The sequence below is a fragment of the Rhinolophus ferrumequinum genome, chromosome 22, assembly GCF_004115265.2.
Source record: "Rhinolophus ferrumequinum isolate MPI-CBG mRhiFer1 chromosome 22, mRhiFer1_v1.p, whole genome shotgun sequence".
NCBI classification, from domain to species: Eukaryota; Metazoa; Chordata; class Mammalia; order Chiroptera; family Rhinolophidae; genus Rhinolophus; species Rhinolophus ferrumequinum.
Window position 1 is genome coordinate 6,167,744 of NC_046305.1, and position 12,176 is coordinate 6,179,919.

Here is a 12,176-nt window from a genome sequence, read left to right on the forward strand (position 1 = left end):
ACCTGCGTGCCCTCATTTTACTAATGAGCCATTAGGCCCAGAGAGGTGAAATGCTTAAGACCTCACAGCTCGTCTGTGGCATCTTCAGAACAAAACACCCAGCTGCCAACACTCTCGGGTCTGTACTCCTTCCACACACAAATAATGTCACTATTAATATTATTAAAGGAGCATAATCACAAAATCCTTCAGGGTTATATTTCTAAACACAAGACAAAAATCAGATTAGTTGGAATAATTCAGTTTACACACAAAATTATGATAAAGAATTGCTGCCACTTGCCCTTCTTTATTTTCGATTGTTCTGACACGTTGACATTAATTCAAGAAATTCATCAAAGGAGAACGGTTGGTCTTTCATAGTTACTGTGGGGACAGAGTCCCAGAGAGCAGTTTCCAGGCTTTCGGCCTCACGTGGAAAGCTGCTGGCTTGGGTAGTAGATGGCCATCAGCTGTGACTAGTTGGCCATCAGCTTTAACCAGTGAGCCATTGGCCACTGATATAACTGCTGTGGCTAAGCCAGCAAGCGCGGATGGAGGATTGCAGACAGGCGTGGACTGCAGTTGGCAAGTGGGGTTGGCTGGCAGGCAGAAAAGTGGATGGTGGGTGGCAGATCGTGTGGCTCCTGCTTCCTGTGTCTCCAACCCAGCTGCCAGAGAGAACATAGTGGTCTGACTTCCCCATCTATGGCTCTGTGTTGTTCCTTTTTGGCCTCACCGTATCCTGCATTCTTATGTGGGGAGTGGGAGCTGAGACCCCGCATGACACCCTGCATGACAGTTACTTTTTTTCACCAATGAGACAAACTTAGCTGAGGATCTCATAATTCAAATATCCTTATGTACAATTGGATATAACTTATGGCTGGCTTTTAAAACTTAAAAAATAAAAATTGTTTATCTTAGTCTGTTTATGACCTGTCTAAAATATCTGACTACCTTTTTTCCTTATTTGGAAGCAAATGAGTCACTTACAGTATTTTTATATCATATGGCTTCTTTGAAGACACAATTAAAACTGGTTGCTTTTCAGCTCACACTATTCAAATATTGTAAGCCAAACTAGCCCATCAATTGTTTATGCTAAATTCTGGAAGAACTTCCATGAGCCATAGCTCTTAAAGAAAATATAGAATACATCAGCAGTCATCCATTTCTGTGAACAAGCAGAAAAGTGAAATGAAAAACACAAACTGACAGAACTTAGTTTAAATTACAGTTTCATTTTCTCTTTTAGTGCCTACAGAAGACAAAGGGTTGAGTACTATGACTAATTACTCTAAAAAAAATTCCTGTCATGTCTTCACTGTTTAATTGTTCAGCAGGTAATAATTAAAATGTATTTTGGAGGGAAAATAAGAGAGCATCAGGAATGCAATGTGTTATTTAAAAGTGAAGAAAACACACAAAGAAACCAGAGCGGTACAAAAGTGTATTAACAGTGCAGCTCTTCTCTGCTGCTGCACAAACCACCGCCACTACAAAACAATTTCTCGAGATTCTGTAGGTGGGCTGGGCAGTGGATTCACCTGTGATCATTCACACAGCTGCATTTGGCTGGGGGGGGTCTGCTGGGGGCGTGGTCTCTTTCCTTGTGGCCTTTCATCCTTAAGGAGGCCAGACGAGGCTTGTGCACAGCCACCCAGCGTCCAGTGTACAGGGCCTTAGCAAGCACCCCCTTGAGGCACGTTTGCTGCTGTCCCTTTGGCCAACGCAAGGCACCTAGTGAAGTCCAGAGTCAATGTGAAAGGGGATCAGACACGGGCATGGACACCTCACTGGAGGCTGTCCCTGTAGCAGTCTACCTCTCCCCTGCATTGAGGCATGCTTTGTAGGATGCAGCAACATGAGATGCTCTCAAAAGAAAACCAACAAAACACGTATGAAAATCGTTCTTTGACATTAAAACTTCTTAGCAGTGGAGAGTGAAAAGTTTGGCCAGCCTTCCCAAAACTCAGACAGGACACAGATTGCTGGAAAACGACAATTTTCACAGAGCCATGCAACAACTATGTTCTTCACACACCTTCAGGCTCTGAACAAAAACTGCAGCAAATGTGCATGTGATGAAGATGAGTACCCGGGACACTGTACAATTGACGTCCTCGGTCGTACAGTGCTGTGGACTCTTGGCATGCTGTCCACCTACAGGAATACATTTGTAACCCATAGTAACTTATGCAAATATTTCAAAGTGTATTCCTGTTTTCCCTAAGCATATAAAACCCATCCTACAACGTCAGCCTTAGGCCAATTTATGTTTTGTTTGCAAACATGAAGTGGGTATTTGCCAGTGGAGGAAGGAAAAAAGTTTCCTATGAGGCACCTGTAGTTTGCAGGAAACTTCTGAGCTGGGCTTTCCACCAGCAACAATAGCACAGTTATTCGGAGCAATCCTTCCACTGGAAAACAGTGCCAAGATATTTTTAAAATACTTTCTAAAAGCAAAGATAAGTTGACTAGATACTAAGCAATTATTGGTACAAAAGTGAAAAGAAGTGGGGACCCAGAAAAATGAGAATGAAAGTTGCAATGGCTTGACAGCACTGCCTGTCTGGCAAATCTGAACTTGAAACTGTACTATGTCACTGGGATTGGGGAACAGAAGCCCACAGAGGACGTTCCCTAGAATAATTTGGGACCAACGGCTGCACCCCAAGGGTGAGCCAGAGGAACTGGGCCTCACGTGGCCCAGCAGCACAAGCTCCGATCCCCTGTAAGTTTCATGGTCATCCAGGTGGCTCCGAACGCCTCCAGAAACAGTCCGAGGCAAACACAGTTCCTCCCCAGAGGGGATTAACTTCCTCCGGTACCTCAAATAATCCACCTAATAATACACAACACACATATATGCATCCATACACATACACTCGTGACAGTCATCACCAAAGAGAACCACACACACACACACGCAAAAGGGGGAAAAAGACCAACAAGAGGGAGAAGCAGAAGAAACAGCAGAGGACGGATCTGGCCATTATCAGATCTGGACTATAAGATGTCCATGTCAACGGTGGTTAAAGGACTAACAGACAAGCTACAACATTTCATCAGGAAACAGAAAACTGTAAGTTATACATAGTAAACACGGAGATTTGAAAAAGAATCTTTTAGAAGATCTAGTGATAAAAATACAATAACAAAAGAACTAGACAAAAGACAAATGGCTTGACAGGAGACTAGACATAACTGAAGAAAGAATTTTGAACAGATTAAGAATGAAGTACAGAGAAAAAATAAAACACGTCAGATAAGAGGGTAGTTTCAAGAATGCAAGTGAAATAAAGACACAAGTGAAATTTTAGATGAGGACAAACTGGAAGAGTTCTCTCCCAGTGGACACACTCTGAAGGAAATTCTTTTAAAAAAAAAAATCTAATTTAAGCAAAACCCAAATAATCCCAAACAGAAACATAAAAGGCTAAAAGTGGTAAAATCTAATTGAGTACTGATAATACAAAACAATAATAATGAGTCATTAGGTTCAGAAAAATAATGGGAAAAATTACACAGCAAAACTGGCGTACGATTCAGCAAGGCAGAAAATTGAGCTACACTGTTTTAAGGTTCTATTTTCAGGAAGGAAGCTAATGATACTGGTTTACTCCAAGCTTTGATAAATACTCATGTTGTAGTTCCTAAAGTAAGTACTAAACGTACAGAAAAAGAGTGTACGCCTTTCAAACAATAGAGAAAAAGTGGATTGAAATATCCTCAATCAATCCAAAATAAGTCAGAAAAGAAACAAAAATAATAGTAATAAAACAGGACAAAACTCACAGGATCAGATGGCAGAGTTAACCCCAAATATGTTAGTCATTACAGTAAAAGTAAATGCTACACAGTAATAGATGAAGAATATAAAATTAGATTACTGGATTTCTAAAAAAAAAAAAAAAATCAAGGACAAAAAATACCACTGGATTTAAAACACAGGTAAGTATGTTATTCAGAAAGGCACATTTAGAATAGGATACTGAAAGTTTGAAAGTAAAAAGGGAAAAAAAAAGGCATCCATGCAAACGTTAATTATCAGACAAAGCAGACTTTAGGGCAAAAATGTATCGCTAGAGATAAAAATGGTGGCTTCATAATAACAAAAGGTTCAATTTACCAAGAAGATGTAAGAGTTTTAAAACCTAGTGACCCACAGCCTCAAAATTATAACATCAACATTAACATAACTACACGGAGAAATAGACAAATGACAAGTGAGAAATTTTACCAAAACCTTGGTAATAGATAGAATAAGTGGACCAAAAGAAATGATTGAATACGTGAAGGATGTGAACAACACAATTCACAAACTTGACCTGATAGACACATACCAACACCTTAACTAACCAAAAAAAAAAAAAAAGAAAAAAAATAGAAAAGCAGGAAAGAAGTAAAACAATAGCAATAGGTACAAAAATACCAGTAACACAACATATGTAAATGTGTATGTACTAATCTTACCAATGAAAATCTAGAGGTTTTCAGGTTGTTGTTTTTAAAGACCTGTATGCTGTTGACAAGAGACACACCTAAAATGTTAACATAACAAGGTTGAAAGAAATGGCAAGAAAGAACATTAATTAATTAAGAAAATTAATTAACATTAATTATTAATGTATTAATTAATAATACATTATCAATCAAACCCATTCTACAGAAAGATGGCTAAGTACCTGGAGTGCAAAAGGAAATTCAGCTCTGCTCTGTTAACTAACCCAGAGCCCAGTGATAGAGAATTCCAGAATGGGAAGGCAGGATTGGCCCTTAGTTTACAGAGAAAGGAGTCGTAATTTCTCCCAGGGAACTTCATAATGGAAAGGCATTTTTCAGGCACTATTTGGGGTGCAGTCCTGCTGCTGTGAGAGCTAGCGCATGGACCATGAGACAGTAGATAAGCAAAGATGAGAAAAGGACTGGGGCGGGTTCTCAGCAAGGCCTGGGAAATTGGACTACAGTCTTCCTCTAATGTACTTCAGGGACCGCATTAGCAGCCGAAGCTCAACTGCCCCCCACTGGTCCTGGAGGACATGGAAAGGAACAGTCATCGGTGTTGAGGGAGGACTTTCCCAAAGGGGAGAGCAGAAGGGAACGAGTGTTCTGCTCATCTCCTCCCGTGAGCAGCAGTCCTGGTCCACTCGAAATTGTTAGGCCGACTGGCTGAAGGAAATAAAACTGACCACAGGAATGTGAGGACCCCTGATCCTCAGGAGTAAAGCGACTTCTCCATTCCCAGGACAGAGCTCCCTCTCTGCACCCCTTTCAACTGCTCCTCTGCTGGGCCATGTAAGGGTTCAGGCGGTGTGCGGCCCCGCCTCTTGTCTCAGGCCTGCAGGCCTGGAGCCACGCATAGTCGGCAGGTCTTCTCGGGCTTCCACCTGGTTACCCGCTGGGGCTCTGGCCCCCACGTTCCCTGGGCTGTGGGGTGGTGTAGGACCCTGGGCAGGTGCTCTCCAGGTCTGCTCTGCAGAGCTGCATCTCCAACTTGTCCTGTGTCGCTTCTAGATCAACACTGAGGATGAGTCCGAATGGCAGATGCAGCTTTGACGGACAGTGAGGAGAGAAGACGAGAGAGACACACACGTGGAGGGCGCCCTGGACCAGTGTCTCCCCTTCACCGGAAGAGCCACCTGCAGTGGGAGGGAGGGAAGAGGGCAGGACGCCCGCCTTCCTCCAGACGTAACTATTTTCAGTGCTGTAAACTCATTGTTCATTCATTCAACACATCTTGTGGCACATTCCCCGTGAGTAATTTACCATTCTGGGTGTCACTATAGTGCTCTTTCGGGGTACAGTCGTTACCAGACCGACAAGTTTCTGTGTCTCAATGTTTTATGTGCTTTTTTTTTCTTTCTACAACACTCGTATTCTTTCTTCAGTTGATCAGTCAATATTTATCAGACATACACTATGTCTGTGAGTAAGGTCAAGAACAGACAGCATGCATTACAATCTAGACAAAACCAGTTCTGTCAACTAGATCAAAGGTCATCATTTGGAAACAGGGAAGAAATGACAAAGAGGAAAGGGTAAATACATTTTAAATTGTTATTCATGAATTCATCCCGCTGACGCCGAGGAGGCGCTTGTGAAGTATGAGGAGACGTGCCAGGTGCCACGGAGACATACAAATGAATGATCACAGCAAGAGACCAGCCGTTTTCCGGTCCTCTCCATTCTCCTATGATTAACCCTCCCATCCTTGACTCCGACGGACGCTGGGCTCTGCCCCCACTCTGTGACCTTCCGCACGTTGCCTAACCTCTCTAAGCCTCAACTTCTTCGTCTGCAAAGTAGAGATAATAATAACAGTGCCTATTTTTCTTAGGCTGCTGTGGGGCTTAAATAAATGACCCACACAAATCAACTTCACACCGGGCCTGATACAATAATGGCGACCAGTCACTGAGCGCTTGTCACTGCTGCCATTACTCTACCTCCACTCATCTTCCATACGCCTTCCTTTCCCTTCAGACCCAATTCAGGCTCCTTCACTGATTACATTTTTTAAAGTTTTTTAAGCACCAAGCACTCATCAAGCGGAACAGCGGGCTCTTCCCAGCAGATGACATACAACTTCCTGTCTCTGTGCCTTTGTTCACACCCATTGCTGGGGCCTGCATGTCCCCCATTTCATCTAACTGGGTGGAGATTCAATCCATCTCTCATGATCCAGCTCAAATACCTCCCTAAAGCCCTCCCTGCTCTTCCACAAGAAATTACTTTCTTCCGAGTTTCCACTGAGCTTATGGGTCTTTTCTTCCCCATAAGCCACGTTTAATCCTCTACACCAAGACTCTTCTTATTCAGATACTCTCGGTTTCCAGTTAGACGCATGTTACAAAGAATGTCGAGGGTGTATAAAACGTTTGTATTTTTCTCCCCCAGAATATAATCACAGCCTAGCACCCTGGGCATCACCTTATGACCCGAGCGAAGGGTAAATCACAAAATATGGTCCACAAAATTCTAAAAATGTCCTAACGGAATTGAATCACTGAAAACACATCTACTGTTTAAACAAAACACAAGGCTGAAACACAAAATGAGAATGTGGTAACAAGACATAGATGATGTTTTCAGAATGGGGAAGAAAGATTATATAATTGCTTTCTTACTTTTCTTTCCTACTGCCCAACTGGCGAGCTGTATACTGATCTCCATAGTCGAGGAGCACCAGTTGTCGAGAAAAGATATTCACTTTGTTGCCTATAAATAAATCTTCCAACTGAAGGTCATCGTATTTGGTCCTCTTTAAAAAGGTGCGATGGTTCTTCACATCATGCTAAACCCAAAACAACAACACAGTAAAACAAATCATCATCAGTACGGAACGTTAACCTTATAAATGAGAACGAGTTCTGCATTCTGCTTTATTAAACACAGGTGACATTCGGTTTCATTTTTGCTACAAAATCATAATTTCTTTTATAATTTCTATACGTCCTAGTCTATTCCAGTAATATCATAAAAACTATAGATTTAACAGTTTAAAAAACCCCTGAATAGAAAAATTTATTGCCAAATCATTTCAGGAAAAGAGTACCTCTAAAATGCCAGAGAAAATGACAATTTCTGTTTTCTTGCCTACGCAAAACCCGAATACCAAATACATAGGTCTACAGGTAAAGGGGGCCAATGAAAGGACACAACGAAATAGTCTTAGTTCCATCTTCTTCAATTTAGCTTTTTGTAGAGAGAACAGCTTTCAATAATGGTGACATATTTATGACCATGATAATCTTCATCTATAATCACTTACTGACTATTGCTAATCCAAAGCATGAATAATCCCACTTTAGTTTTTTCTAACCAAAAAATAGGAATTCCTGTTTTGACATTTAAAATGAAAGGCACAAAGCTATCTTCGTGTATTGGAATTATAATACCAAAAAAAGAATTCCCACTTAACATGTACCTATAAATACATTTTAAACACAACTATATAAAAGGCAATCTTATTCCTCTCCCTCTCCCATCTTCGCTCCATTTCCAACTTTCAAGCAAAGAAAGGCTCATTTACCATTTCAACAGATCCATCCCCTGGGTAATATAAAAGCTCATAACGTCGAAAAAGTGAAGCGTTTGGATCATACCACTCGGTAATGAAAACAAATCTTTCACTATGATTCTGCAAGAAAAAGAAGAATTTGAACACTTAACATGTAAAAGGTAAACACTCTTGTATAAATCCTACAAATTGAAAACAACAATGACCAAATATGCGGGACAAACCAATCTGTCCCTACTTACTTATTCTATTGAACAATTCTGCTTTTCTGCGTTATCGACACAGCCTCAGAAATATTTCCTTCTGATTTATTCAATATCCTTAGCTATCTCAAACATGGTTTGCCAAGTACTTAACACTTCACAGCCACCCAGCCATCCTGAGTAAATTGAGAATTCTTGAGAACATAGCTCCAGATCTGACCACTGTAATAATTCAGTACTTCCTAAAGCAAGTTTACATATAAACAATGAATAAACTGCAACGGAAACACAAAAAATGTCTGAATGCCTAGCTCACAATTATATAAAGTTTTAACTCTCCTAAATGTAAGAATCTAGCAGTGTTGGCATATGGTTGTCATTGAAATGATGGGAAACATCCTTTCTCTCCGTGGTAATTTCACACGCTCGTATCTTTTTACAGACATCACAGGAGAATGTTTAAGTCTGGGTCCCCTGAGAAGCAGACAGTTGCCAACATAGGATTAAACATGGAAGAGATTGATTCCTGTAAGAGACATTCTGTGAGGGAAATTTCTAGAAGAGAGAAGGCGGTGGAGGGGGGCGGTCTGGGAGAAGCTGACAGACCTCAAGACAAGTCTGACCCGAGTGAAGGACAGGAAACCCTGGCTCAGCGGGGTCCTCCTGGAATGCTGTGCAGCTAAGGAAGGCTCAGCAGACCTTCAGAGAGCACTCCGGCCACAGCCCTCAGAGGACTTTCCTGACTTCAGGACATCTGGCTCCTCTCCGGCCCTGGCTGCCAGCCGTCTTGGTGCCAGAGCATTCATGCTCCCTCTAGTTGGAGGTCTGTGGCTCCACAGAGGATGAAATGACAAACGTAAGTCAGAGACTGGTCCTCTTTCCTCGACTATTGAGCAGGATTTCCCGTCATGTATGTTATTTAAAATATCTCAACCTCCAAAGGTCTTTCATTACAATAAGCAAATGAGGACATAAGGAAGAAAGGAATCTAGGAACTTTTTGCTAATTCTGGAGTTAGCATTTGGTTCTCTGGTCAGAGTGTTTGGATGGGTTCCTTTGATGTTAATAATTCATTTAAAAATTCTAAGAGAGGTTGCATGTCCAGTTCTGTTAATTATTATACTCATAAACTATACTGTATGTAGTTTTTAACACACTATTTTATTTTTCTCACAATCACCCCAAAAATGACACATTTAAACAATGCTTATTAGTCAAGACAAAATAAAGGTAAAAACCATGACATTGGTGACAGCCTTTTTTCTTTTTTTTTCATATTGATTCATATAAATACAGCTTTTCTAAGCTTAGGTTTCACTGTGCATTGCACTCCTCTTTTAATGTATCGTACTCCTTTTTAAATGTCAATTTAAATATATTTAAATTTTAGCTTAATTTTTTTTACTATTTATATTAAACTATTCATTTACTCAAAGGCATTATTGAACTATTGCTGACACTAAAATATGTAACATTCCAAATGGAAGAAATGATTGATGGCACATCTAAATGAAGGTAAAGGGCAGGATAGTGAGGCGAATGAAAAACCAATGAACCCTGGCACCTCCACTGATCCAAGCAGCCTAACCACAAAACCTGCCAATTACACTAATTCTGAGGCAGGTAGTGGCATTTTGCACAATACACTATCCAGAAAACAATTTTAATACAAAGAAAATAAACTGAGAACTACTACTGTGTTTCCCCGAAAATAAGACCTAACCGGAAAATAAGCCCTCGCACGATTTTTCAGGATGACACCCCCTGAACATAAGCTCTAATATGTCTTTGGAGCAAAATTTAATATAACACCCGGTCTTATTTTTGGGGAAACACGATATTTCTGGCTGACAAAGTGGCTTATAGCAAACCAAAGGTATCTTCCAAGAACAACTAAAAAAGTGGAATATGAAAACAAATCAAGAGTTGCGGATCAGCCTGAGAGCAACAGAGACGGGAGACAGTGAGAGAGGCTGTCTGTCTACAAGGTACATCTAAACACGAAAACAGACAGCAATCGTGAGAAGTCAGACGCAATAACTCACAGTGGGAAGAGTAGGGATCATTCTAGAACTGTACAAGAGCTCTGACAAGGTCATGAAGCCCTTGTCCTATGTTCTGGCAGTTGCATGTACGATGTGCTGCAAGTCCTGGAAAGGAGTTGCTCAGAGCTGGTACCTTATTCCTAGAGAACGGAAACCAGTGCATGGACTAGAAAAGCCTACAGAGGGAAAACGCAGTGGCAGCAGTAACAGGTAGCAGGATACAGCCGTGTGGGTTCACAGACACAGCGGATGTCTGTTTGGAAATGGTGATTTCACCTCCATCATTCTGCAGGGTATTTTTGCTGGTTATAAAATTCCATGTTCTAGAACTCAGAGTTCTTCAGGACTGCATTCTGAAGAACACTGCTTTGGATTCTTCAGCCCCAGGAGTAACTAAGGAGAAGACTGCCCCAGGGGACTTGAAGAAGACGTGTGTCACCGGGCACTACTTCTTACTCCCCTGCCTGACTATTACTAAAAGTTCAACATCCGATTCTGTTTTTCATAATATAACAAGAAGCCCATGAAATGTGCAGACAGCATGGGTTCCTTTCACGTGCAATGACCTTCAGCAGGCTCTGTACAGACTGAATTGATGGGGAGGGGGGATAGAAGAAGCACCCTTCTAGCCTCGCCCTCGGTCCTGGGTGGGCGAAACAGGCCTACAGAGGTCAAAATACGGATCCGAATCCTCAGATGCTTTACAATCGTCCTGAATTGACAAAAGACCAATACACACGAGACAACCGCAAAGGTACAATACAAAAGCAATTCAGACATAGGCTGTGTGGCACAGAACTATAGGCGTTCGGAGTAATTCATACAGTCATCATTGCGAAAGAGCAGAGCTGGGAGCGAGCACGGGTGTTCCTGCAAACCTGGGAGGGTGGAGTTTGCAAGAAGACATAGAAAGTTTGATAAGTGATATGTTTCCATTTTAAAAACAAAATGAAAATAGTGGCTCATTGAGCCAGTGAGCATGCTGAGCGGAGGAAAAAGGTCACGAGGCTAAGGTATAAGTCATAGTCATCTTAATAGCAATCCAAGTGTCCATTAATGGATGGACAGATACTCAAAGCGGGCTGTATACATACAATGGAATATTATTCAGCCTTAAAAAGGAAGGAAATTCTGACCTATGCCACAAAATGAATAAAACTTGAGGATATAATGTTAAGTAAAATAAGCTAGTCACAGAATAACAAACACTGCATAATTCCACTTACATGAGGTCCCTAGAGTTGTCAAAATCGGAGACAGAAAGTAGAATGTGGTTGCCGGGGCCGGGGGAGAAAGAAACAAGTTTGTGTTTTTTTTAATCGGTTCTAGAGTTTGTGTTACAAGATGAAAGAGTTCTGAATATGGATGGTGGTGGTGGTGGTAAAATACCATGAGTGCATTTCAATACCACTGAACTGTATACTTAGGCTGGTTAAGATGGTAAATTTTATGTTATGTGTGTTTTACCACAACAAGAAAAAAAAAGATGGGGGAAATAAACAAACCACAGATGATCAGATACCCCATTCATGCACTTATTTGTTCATTTACCAACAGCTTATCTGGTGCCAAGCTCCGTGGAACATTCTGTGATTCCAAGAAACCGTCCCTGGCTTTAAGGAGTTCAGTAATGTAAAACCCAAATACGTAAACAATCATTACAAGTCACTGTGGCAAGAACAACAACAAAGGTGATGAGTAGTGAGCTAGCACTTTCTGTGTGGTACTTGCCATGCGCCAAGACGTTGTTTATCCAAACAATATTATGAAAGAGGTGGTATTATGATCTCCATTTTAAAGATAATGAAACTAAGGCTCAGGTAAGTTAAGAAACCTGCCCAAGGTGACATAGCTTATAAACAAGTGAGTCCAGGCAGCTTGATTCCAGACCCCACGTGAAAAGAGGCTTTGAGGAAGGCAGGA

At 41.2% G+C, this 12,176-nt stretch overlaps 1 protein-coding gene across 1 annotated transcript in view; it reads right to left on the reverse strand.

The window, feature by feature from the left end:
- NME7 (NME/NM23 family member 7) overlaps nucleotides 1-12,176 on the reverse strand; it is a 115,527-nt gene that overhangs the window by 84,822 nt on the left and 18,529 nt on the right. The window contains exons 2-3 of the mRNA XM_033093498.1: nucleotides 8,018-8,125; nucleotides 7,113-7,279 (exon numbers count right to left, since the gene is read on the reverse strand). Of these exons, the coding sequence (XP_032949389.1) occupies nucleotides 7,113-7,279; nucleotides 8,018-8,125 (275 nt within the window). The remainder of the gene's footprint in view (nucleotides 1-7,112; nucleotides 7,280-8,017; nucleotides 8,126-12,176) is intronic.